The following is a 10,317-nucleotide window of genomic DNA, read 5'->3' as shown; positions in this document are numbered from 1 at the left end:
AATAATACAAACAATAATTTATTAATCACATCATAAGAACTCAATTTTTCACTCTTCTCAACTAAACACAATAATATGTCTCTCTACAAATGACTTGATACACAAGTCTTACAACCATAAGCAATTTTCTAATAAGATATTAATTTCTAAACAATAAAACTATCATAATTTAACTCCAATAGAATTACTAAAACTCTAATTTGACTAAAACACTACCAAATAATAATATGAAAATTTCTAATTTTGAACCTTGATTTAATATGCGGACAATACAAACTATCACTTTGTCTTTAAACAAGTCAATTAACATTTTTAATCATGCAATAATGTAACAAAAAATTATAAATTTAACTCAACAACTCCAACTCATAAAAACTATTACACACAAAATTCAAAATTCAATCATAGTACCGTACACATCCTACATGCAGGCCACACCGTGACCAAAAGCTCGTAAATCTATAATTACAGTTGGCACTTGGCACGATGGCCATGCCATGTGGTCATTTTTAATACTCCCTCCCTTTTTTTATAACTGACGTTTAAGGTTTTGCACATTAATTAAGAAAAATTTTTCATTGCTTAACTCTATATACTATTTTCCTTTTGTATTCTCATTAATTATCCAATTCACTCATATTTTCTCTCACTAGAGTACTAAATGGTGTTGTTTTATTAGGCCAAAAGCAATGCAATAATTACTAGGAGTAGTAATTAAGAACCCTGTATTGGAAAAGAGAGATAAAAGGGTAAAATTGTGAAAAAATAATTAATATTGTATGGGGATAATAAAATGATAGATAAAAGTATTCTAGAACAAATTTCTTAAACTTCAATTATACAAAAAAGGGTTATTCCCTTTTTCATTCTTTTCGGGTACCCCCCACCCAACTTCCTAGGATAGAATTCGATCCTAATACGACTTTGGATGATTACCCACTTAAGTCCCTAAACTTCAAAATGGGACACTTAAGTCCCTAAACTTATAAATACCTCCCACTTAAGGAAAATTATTAACAAATCATGAATGTCGTTGGTGGTCGAAGTTTCCCATTTTATAAGGGTTTAGGGATTCAAGTGTCCTATTTTATAAGTTCAGGGACTTAAGTGGGAGGTATTTATAAATTTAGGGACTTAAGTGTCTCATTTTGAAGCTTAGGGACTTAAGTGGATAATCGTCCAAAGTTTGGGGGTACAAAGTGAAATTAACCCTAACAAAAAGGAAGGGAGGGAGTGTGAACAATGTACTCTATTAACTTACAGACAAGCAACGTTTTCCTCGCACCGCAATAATTGTAGACGGTCTAAGTAGTCGAGTTGGACTTTTGCACACGTTTCATTCATCACAATCTAAAATTAGAAACGTGAGTGATCTAGCCTCTAGGCAGACTTTCGCTGTCACGGGAAAATATATGTTTGGCTCCACTGCAATTATGTTACTGAACGGGTCAGTGTGAAATAAAAGCACCCAAGGAAATCAACTGAGAATTTCAACCACTAGTTTCTATATAAATCAGAAAAACAAAATTAAAGTATTGTAGTTCTCATCTTCTAGCATTTCACTTCTTCCTTTCATTCTTTTGCTGCCACCATGACTAAATCATATTTGTGCATCATTTTTATATTGATGATTGTTTCTCAGTCTGCCTCCGAATGCTATACATCCATATTTTCTTTTGGCGATTCACTTTCGGATAATGGAAATCTACTCGGCTTCTCATCCCCAAAGACGATACACCAGGGTCGCCCGCCCAATGGAGAAACCTACTTTGGCCAACCTACTGGCAGATGTTGTGATGGTCGTCTCATCGTGGATATGATAGGTTGATCGTACTTCTTTTTTTTTTTTTTTCTTATAAATCATGCATCACTAAGCTCTGTTGAAATCTCATGGTTTCTTACCTGGTTTTTCTGCAACCTTGCAGCTCAGAATTTTGGACTTCCAATTCCTCCGCCATATGTTAGTATTAGGAATGCAAAGAGCAGCAGGGATTTTTATGCTGGCGTCAATTTTGCAGTAGCAGGAGCTAAAGCTCTGGACCCTTCATTTTTTGACGAGAGGGGAATTTCTGAAAGTGTCACCAACTTCACTTTGCGAGTTCAGCTGGATTGCTTCAAAGACTTGTTGCCATCTTTATGTGGCACAAAAGCTAGTCAGTAACTTTTGCTTCAAATTGTTGATGCAGTAAATATGTGTAACCGTGTCGTAGACCATGCATATAATTAGTTAAATACATGTAAATCTTACACACACACACGTGCGCGTGTACACATACATACAAGCCACTAGTTAAGGGTTTATTTACGCAATGGATCTTCTGTCCCATATTCTGTGATATTTCTCCTACATAAACACTATGTTTTAGTTCTCTTTTTATTTCGTTAAGATCCAATAACTATTAACTAAGTAATATACAAAATTTAACAAAATCAAAAAATCAAAAAACATAAAAAATAAGATTTTTTATGAATTTTTTGTTGTATTTTTTAATTTTTATTATATATTAATTTTTTGAAATTGTTGTATTTATTTTTTATTCAATTAATAGTTATTGGATCTTAACGAAACAGAAAGAGAACTAAAACATGGTGTTTATGTAGGAGAAATAGCAATACAATAGAAAATGGGATAGATAATAGCACAGGGTGTGGGACAGAAGATCCGTTGCGATTTATTTCTGAGTTCTATTACCAAAAAAAAAAAATCAATCACTATTTGTCACGTAAGGATTTACCATTTAAAAATATCAATATTACCTTTTAAGAATATCAGTTTTACACTTTTAGACACTCATTTTTTGGCTTGTGATACTAATCTGACACGTGCTGAAAAATACCCTCAACATGCCAAAAAAAAAAAAATTACTCTCATCAGGATTTAAGAATTTGCCTTTTGTTTCTCATAAGCAATACTTTGCCCTTTCCTGCCTTCAGAAAAATTAGTAGGACCATGAAAAAAGAAGGAATTTAAGGAACCTGCTCATTATTTTAGTGAAAAAACGTATACACGTACTATCTTTACACTGCCCCGGATCTATTTTTTTTTAGAAGCTTTCTACCCTTTTGTACAACCTCTACGATAAATCAACATTTTGGCGTCCAAACCATCATTTTTTTTTTTATGTTTCTGAAATTTTTTATTTTTTTCAAACCATCATTTCGGTAGTGACATCATTGTCAGGATAGAAATAATTATTTGGAGTGTTGTGGACCAAGCTCAAGAAGATTCCATGTGTTTGGCCAGAAAAAGAAAAAAAAAACTTCCATGTGTGGCTCGGTTTGGAGCGTCGTGGTCAATGGATGGCCCACAGAAAAACGAAAACGCATTCCATTAAGAGAACATCACCCAACTACTCTATTATCCTCCTAAGGTCTTCGATCCGTTCATACTCTTTATAATAGAGTTTCGACCACAATATGCAAGTCTCGTCCCACAATATTCAATTTGTAGGGAACAATGTACCAATGTCACGTGTACTCAATCCAATCTATTCAATACAACAAATATTTTGGAATATGTTAGGTGACGTCGTTAAGTTGGGTTGAGTAAATGATGGCTAACTACTCTATTACAGAGAGTATGAATGGTCGAAACTCTATAGAGAATATGTTAAGGAATTAAATCCCACAATTTGTATTTTTGTTCAAAATTTTCTAAAAATTTTACCATTTACCAACCGTTCAGTTTCGTCCAAGTCTTCCTTTGACCCCTTTGGGTCCATCCCTTCCTTTTAGTGTCAGTACCCTCTAAGTCTCTCTTCTCCTTAATGTAAAATAGGAGTAGATTTAGAATAGAAATTATCATATTTGAAGAAAAAAAGTACTAGAATTTAGTATCATATCCCATTTATGCTTAGGCACTTCTTAGGTTTGCTTGAATACATTTCTTAATCTGGTTATCAAGTGGGCCATGGTGCACCTTTGAAGTTTTGGCGTGTGATAATTTTTGTTTTTTGCATGTGATAAGTTTGTTATATTTAACCTCCTTTTCTAAAAAATAGTACTAAACATATTTTCCTCTCAAAATTTGGTTTATCTTTTATTTTTGAGCAAATTTTAGAACTAAAATTACACAATCATGTATCACTTTTTAATATCGATAATCCTTGACAAAAATCATTCAATGCTCATTTTTTATTCAAAACATAGGTTTTGATTATCCACTATTTCGAAGTGGACAAGAGAATAAGTTTATGTACAAGCGTTAGGCGTGTGAAATTGGCGAGGCAAGACATAGCCAGACACATGTGATGCTTTGAATTAAAGGGCAACTTAAATGCTTTGAAATTTTCAAGGAATAAAATCATGTTTTGTAAGATATATTAGATAGAATTCTAGTTGTTTATATCATTTGAAATTTTGAATCTTCATGTAATTAAGTGTCTAAAATGTAGAAGTGAAATTATCTAAAATATTGGAATAAGGAGTAGTATAACAATAGGCTTGAAAAAGAAAAATTAGTGAGTAACTTTCAAAATAACAGCGCATGTCACATTTCTATTTTCCTAGTATTAGATAACATGCAAGCTAGATAGGTTACTTCAAAAAATTCATCAAAATTGTTTTCCCATAATATTTTCTAGCGCTTGCATGTACATATCAAAGTATTGAAATCTTATGCTGATCATGATCAACAGATTGCATGCAATATCTTCAGAGCTCGCTAACTGTGATGGGAGAAATTGGAGGCAACGATTACAACCATGCTCTTCTTCAAGGAAGAAGCATCGAGGAGGTCAAAACATTCGTTCCCGCAGTTGTTGGAGCCATCAGTTCGGCCATAACAGTAAGATATTCCAACTGCAATTTCTTCTCATCAAACTCTGCCATCAGTTGCTATATATCTTCGTCACTTCAGCTATCTGAATATATCAATTCTTTTGGGCTTCCGGCGGCAGGACATGATTCAACTTGGGGCGGCGAATTTCATAGTTCCCGGCAACCTACCATTGGGATGCTCGGCCGCCTATCTAACATACTTCCAGAACTCCAATAGGGATTACGACTACGACGAGGCCACTGGCTGCATTAATTGGTTAAACGACTTTGCAAAGCACCATAATGAGTTGCTCCAAATTGAACTTAATCGCATTAGGGAGCTTCATCCTCATGTAACAATTATCTATGCTGATTACTACAATTCTGCAATTCGATTCTATCGCTCGCCAAAAGAATTCGGTACGTCTCTATCTCTTTACTTGGTACAATTTGTATTATCCGACTTTATCACTACTCAATTTTCCACTCTAAAGTTTTCCCGTTTGGATTGGAGGTTTTGGAATTTTCGTAGAAAAACATTCCGTCGCTTGTCAAGAGTTGGTGGGGGAGTTAAATTTTTTATGTTTACCCTCAATAAAATGTTTATTGCAGGATTCACAGGAGGAACTCTGTCGGCCTGCTGCGGAGCTGGTGGCCCATATAATTTTGATTCATCTGTGGGTTGTGGAGACCCGCCGACAACTGGTTGTCCTGACCCTTCCGCGTATGTCTGCTGGGATGGTTTGCATCTGACAGAAGCAGCCAATAGATTAATCGTCAAGGGTCTATTTGAAGGGTCGTATTCAGCTCCTCCCATTAATTTAATTTGTGCTAAGTTTCCCTCTGGTGGGGGTCTTTCCCATCAAAATTAGGTCTGTGGAGAAGCATTTTGTTGTTTCCCAATGCCTTCCTCCTTCTGGTGGAATAATCTACATTGATTTTCAAGCAACTCCCACCATTTAAATAAGATTTTGAGTCAAGATATTCATGTCAATTGATTTTAAAATGGAAGCCAGGTTCATTATAAACTAGCTTTTTCAAACCCAACGGCACAAACTTGGAGGATTTTAGCCGTCGTTCACCTACTTCAACTGCAGAAACTTCAATCAAGTCCACAATTCAGTTTCCAAATCTCATCAATGTCGAGTTACATCAATTAGTTGCAAATGGGTGTTAAGAGACGACGTGTCCAACATGGATTATGGTCTCCGGGCAACTTTCACAAAATTTGACACGCATTATTGCGCACGACAATATAGATTAAAATTCAAATGTTTAACATGGATCATAGCTAGGAAATGTATTGCTATTCCTCAAGTAAAGACACTGCAGAGGCCCCGTCCTGGGCCTATACACGTGGCAGCCCAGGGAGCTCCGAGCTGGGCTTAGACCCTGGGCCCATGTGAACTGTCCCGCGAGCACTCCGCCGCTAGGGCTCTAAGGGGCTCCAGAGAACAATCCCGCATAGGTCGGGATTGTTCTCCCCTTAGAGCGGGATTGAGGCTATTCTGGGCAAGTCCCGAAACGTACGGAGGTCGGGCTCCTAAGCAGGTATAAATGGTAACGCACAGTGACTGCGCAAGGTACACTCACTATTGGACGATTACTCCCGACCGTTCTACTTCCCGCGAACCCCACTCACCGGAAAACTAACTTGACCGTCGGAGTGCCCTCGGGGACAACCTCAGGGCCCCTGTTAGTTCACTCTCTTGTTTGTCTTTCAGGCTTAGGACGCGCTCTTTCCATCAGCAAGCCGAGCTCATCAGCTCAGCTTGGTCCGGGGAAGTTCCGTGCTTCTTCAGTTGGTGCCGTCTGTGAGAATCGAAGAAAGGTACAAGTAGTTGTGTTGATAGCGAGAACACGTTCTAAGCGAACCGTTGAGAACACCGATCCAGGACCCGGCGAGCGGAGACCGAGGTGGCACGGGGCGCTGGGGGCTCGGCCTTTTCAGGGGAACGGAGACAGCAGATCTTTCAGTTCGTAACGGAGAACCTTCCCATGCTGGAGGATATATTCCGACAGGCAAAGGAGAGGGGTGAAGCGGGGGGCGCACAAACCTCCAAGGCGAAGGGAAAGGAGAGGGAATCGCCTCCCGTTCCCTCGGAGGATGAGTCCCGGGACCAGCCCCCCAAGAGGAAACGGCAACGGACTCCCCCTCGGCCGCGGGCCTCGGTGGTCGGTGACAGCGAGAGATATTCTCGCGATCGGACCGCGGGGGGCCGACGGAGGAATCCCTCCTCGTGGAAACTCGCGCGGAACGAGTCTGAGCGCTCTCCCGCCCGATCTATCAAGAGCCGGCCGCGAGACCCTCCCCAGTGGCCGCCTGTCCGGGACGAGCTTGAGCAGATCCAGCGGCCGCGGCTGTACGAGGACAACTATACAGCCTCGCCCTTCACCTGAGAAATAGAAGATTACCCATTGTCGCGGAGATTCTAAATCCCGAACATCGAACTGTACGACTGCTCGACCGACCCGGAAGACCACCTCTCGGTCTTCCTGACACACATGCGTCTGCAAACCGCCGCGGATGCATTCCGTTGCAAGACCTTCCCCATGTTTCTGAAAGGGAAGGCCCGGCTCTGGTTTCAGGGCCTAACGCCGGGGTCCACCCGGAGTTTCGCCGAGCTAGCCAAACAGTTCGCCGCGCAGTTCGTCTCCTCGAAAACTTACTCTAAAAACGGGACTCATCTGATGGCCATCAAGCAGAAATCGGACGAGTCCCTGAGGAGTTTCATGACCCGCTTCAACACGGAGAGCTTGCAAATCAGGGACAAAGACGAGAAGGTGGTCATGTCCGCCTTAATGAATGGGCTTAGGGTGGAAGAGCTCTTCTACAAACTCGCCGAGAAGCCCCCCGGTAACCTGGAATAACTCTTGACCAGGGCGCACGCGGCCGCTAATGCGGAAGAGGCTGGTCGCCTGAAGAGAGAATCAGATAGGGAGCTCGGAGATCGCAGAGGACGGGTGAACCCGCTCGAGCATAAGGACGGCCCGGCCAAGAAGAATGTTTTCGACCGGCTCTCAAAGGATAAAGCCCCCGTTCAGCCGCCGCTTCCAGCAAAAGGCTACACCCCCCTAACTCGGCCCAGAGTCCAAGTTCTGGCCGTTATGGAGGCAGAGGGCCTAGGTGAACCACCACATAAGATGGGGACACCCCGGAACAAGAGGAACCAGGACCGGTACTGTGCCTTCCACCGTGACGTTGGGCATGATACGGAGGGGTGCTGGGCCCTGCAAAAGGAGATAGAGGATCTGATCCAGCGCGACTTCTTGGGGCGATTCGTGCAGCAAGGTCGACCGGGCCAGGGGTCAGGACGCGCCTACCGCGGTGACCGCGGGGAGGCCCAGCGCAGCGACCGCCCTGAGCGCCGTGACTTGCCCCGGGCCGACTATCCCGACCCGGACACCCAGAACCTGGTGGGGGTGATAAACACCATCGCTGGGGGCCCTACAGGGGGGACAGCCATGCAGCCAGGAAGAACCGGCGACCTCCCCCCGAGGGGGATGACTCCCTGAAACGTCTGCGCATGGACGAGGAGATCACCTTCGGACCGAGAGACGCGGTTCCCCTGGCGTCTGGTAACCACGAGGCTATCGTGATAGACGTCGTGACCAATAATTATCGGGTGAAGAAGGTGTACCGTTCGTATCTAGACAGGGTACGCAGACGGACTCTATCCTGCTATCTTATAAAATAATCCGGTTTTTCAGCAGGAGACCTTCGTGTTTCGTGAACTAACGACAGCTTACGCTCTGTTTCGAACACCCCTCTTGGGGCACTTTACCTTGTCATCCAGAGCCCACATTCACTCCGGAGGGGATGTATACTGATGTACGGTAAGTGGCTGCGCCCCAGTGCGACCAATACCCCGATCAATTATCGAGTTGGTGTCAAGCCTACACCAATCTCCCGTACTAAGCGTGCTATACTTGGACCGGCCCGCCCAACGCTCCCCAGAGTATTACCCTCCCGTTCTTCCATCTCAGCGTCAAATTCCCCACCCCGGGAGGAATAGCTGAGGTGCATGGAGACCCAGAGGTGGCCCAAACTTGCTACCTGGTCGTGCTCCGGGGACATGAGCAGGTGGTCGCCCAGACGACCAGCTTGAAGTCTTACATCCCAGGGGAGGAGGCCCAGCAATCGGGCACCCAGGACGAGATTGAAGAGTTCCCGCTGAGAGAGGACAGGCCTGACCGGGTCCTCCGCGTCGGTGCGTCGCTACCCCCCAAAGGGAAGAATGACTTGAAGGCTCTACTAAGGGAGTACGCCCAGGTCTTCGCGTGGACAGTAGAGGACATGCCTGGGATTCCGACTGACCTGGCCGTCCACCACCTCAACATAGATCCCCCCTTCAAGCCAGTGAAGCAGAAGAAGAGGAACTTCGCTCCAGAGAGTAATGAAGTGATCAGGAAGGAGGTCGGTAAGTTGCTGGAATCTAAAATCATTTTGGAGGTATACTACCCGACCTGGCTAGCCAACCCTGTCCTGGTGAAGAAGGAGGACCAGTCCTGGAGGATGTGCGTGGACTTTACAGATCTAAATAAAGCCTGCCCGAAGGACTGCTTCCCCTTGCCGAGGATTGACAGGTTAGTAGATGCTACTGTTGGTTTTGACGTTTTGTGTTTCCTGGACGCTTTCAAGGGATACCACCAGATAGAGATGGCCGAGGAGGATCGGGAAAAGACTTCCTTCATCACCAAGGAAGGAACTTACTGCTACCGGACCATGCCGTTTGGACTAAAGAACGCCGGAGCTACCTAACAACGTCTGGTCAACAAGCTGTTCCAGAATCAGATCGACAGGAATATGGAGGTCTACGTGGACGATATGATCGTCAAGAGCCGAACTAATCAGCAGCTCGTTCCCGACCTGAGGGAAATCTTGAACATTCTGCGGGAAAGCCGGATGCGGCTGAACCCAAAGAAGTGTACTTTCGAGGTTAGGTCGGGAAAGTTTCTGGGCTTCCTGGTCTCCCGGGAAGGGATCCGGGTCAATCCGGACAAGTTCTAGGCCATCATAGACATGGCCCCCCCGAAGAGCGTCAAGGAGGTCTAACGGCTCGCGGGAAGGATGGCCGCCCTGAATAGATTCCTCTCACGCTCCGCGGTGAGGGGGCTACCCTTCTTCCGAATCCTGAAAGCGCCAAATGACTTTCAATGGACAGAGGAATGCCAGAAAGCCTTCACCGACCTGAAAGCATACTTGGCCGAGCTGCCTGCTTTGACTGCCCCAGAGCAGGGGGAGACTCTGTTCCTATACTTGTCTGCCTGCAACGAGACTGTTAGCGCGGTTTTGGTGCGGGAGGACGAGGGGGTCCAAAGGCCGATATACTACGTTAGCCGAGTCTTACAAGGGCCGGAGACGCGGTACACACCGACGGAAAAGTTGGTCCTCGCTTTGGTGCACGCCGCCTGGAAGCTTCGACCTTACTTCCAGGCCCACAGCATCACCGTCCTGACGGACCAACCCCTGCGGCAGATACTCACGAAACCTGAAGTCTCGGGCAGAATGACCAAATGGGCCGTCGAGCTGGCCGAGCACGACATCGGCTATCAGCC

At 44.2% G+C, this 10,317-nt stretch overlaps 1 protein-coding gene across 1 annotated transcript; it reads left to right on the top strand.

The window, feature by feature from the left end:
* The first annotated feature begins 1,537 nt into the window (after positions 1 to 1,537).
* LOC113757793 (GDSL esterase/lipase At1g28590-like) lies at positions 1,538 to 5,786 on the top strand. The gene is made up of 5 exons (XM_027300912.1): positions 1,538 to 1,823; positions 1,926 to 2,153; positions 4,638 to 4,786; positions 4,899 to 5,178; positions 5,371 to 5,786. Exons 1-5 carry the CDS (start codon positions 1,592 to 1,594, stop codon positions 5,628 to 5,630), a joined length of 1,149 nt encoding a protein of 382 aa, XP_027156713.1. The 5' UTR covers positions 1,538 to 1,591; the 3' UTR covers positions 5,631 to 5,786.
* Positions 5,787 to 10,317: the final 4,531 nt, after the last annotated feature.

This window comes from Coffea eugenioides, unplaced genomic scaffold (genome assembly GCF_003713205.1).
Source record: "Coffea eugenioides isolate CCC68of unplaced genomic scaffold, Ceug_1.0 ScVebR1_3325;HRSCAF=4521, whole genome shotgun sequence".
NCBI classification, from domain to species: Eukaryota; Viridiplantae; Streptophyta; class Magnoliopsida; order Gentianales; family Rubiaceae; genus Coffea; species Coffea eugenioides.
This window is presented reverse-complemented; position numbering and strand designations above follow the sequence as displayed.

What these genes read in the sequence shown, in the direction of transcription:
- LOC113757793 (XM_027300912.1), top strand. Translation starts at nt 1,592, where the DNA reads ATGACTAAATCATATTTGTGCATCATTTTTATATTGATGATTGTTTCT. An exon ending in CCATCAGTTCGGCCATAACA is followed by an intron (nt 4,787 to 4,898) that starts GTAAGATATTCC and finishes TTCCGGCGGCAG; the next exon opens with GACATGATTCAACTTGGGGC. An exon ending in TCGCTCGCCAAAAGAATTCG is followed by an intron (nt 5,179 to 5,370) that starts GTACGTCTCTAT and finishes TGTTTATTGCAG; the next exon opens with GATTCACAGGAGGAACTCTG.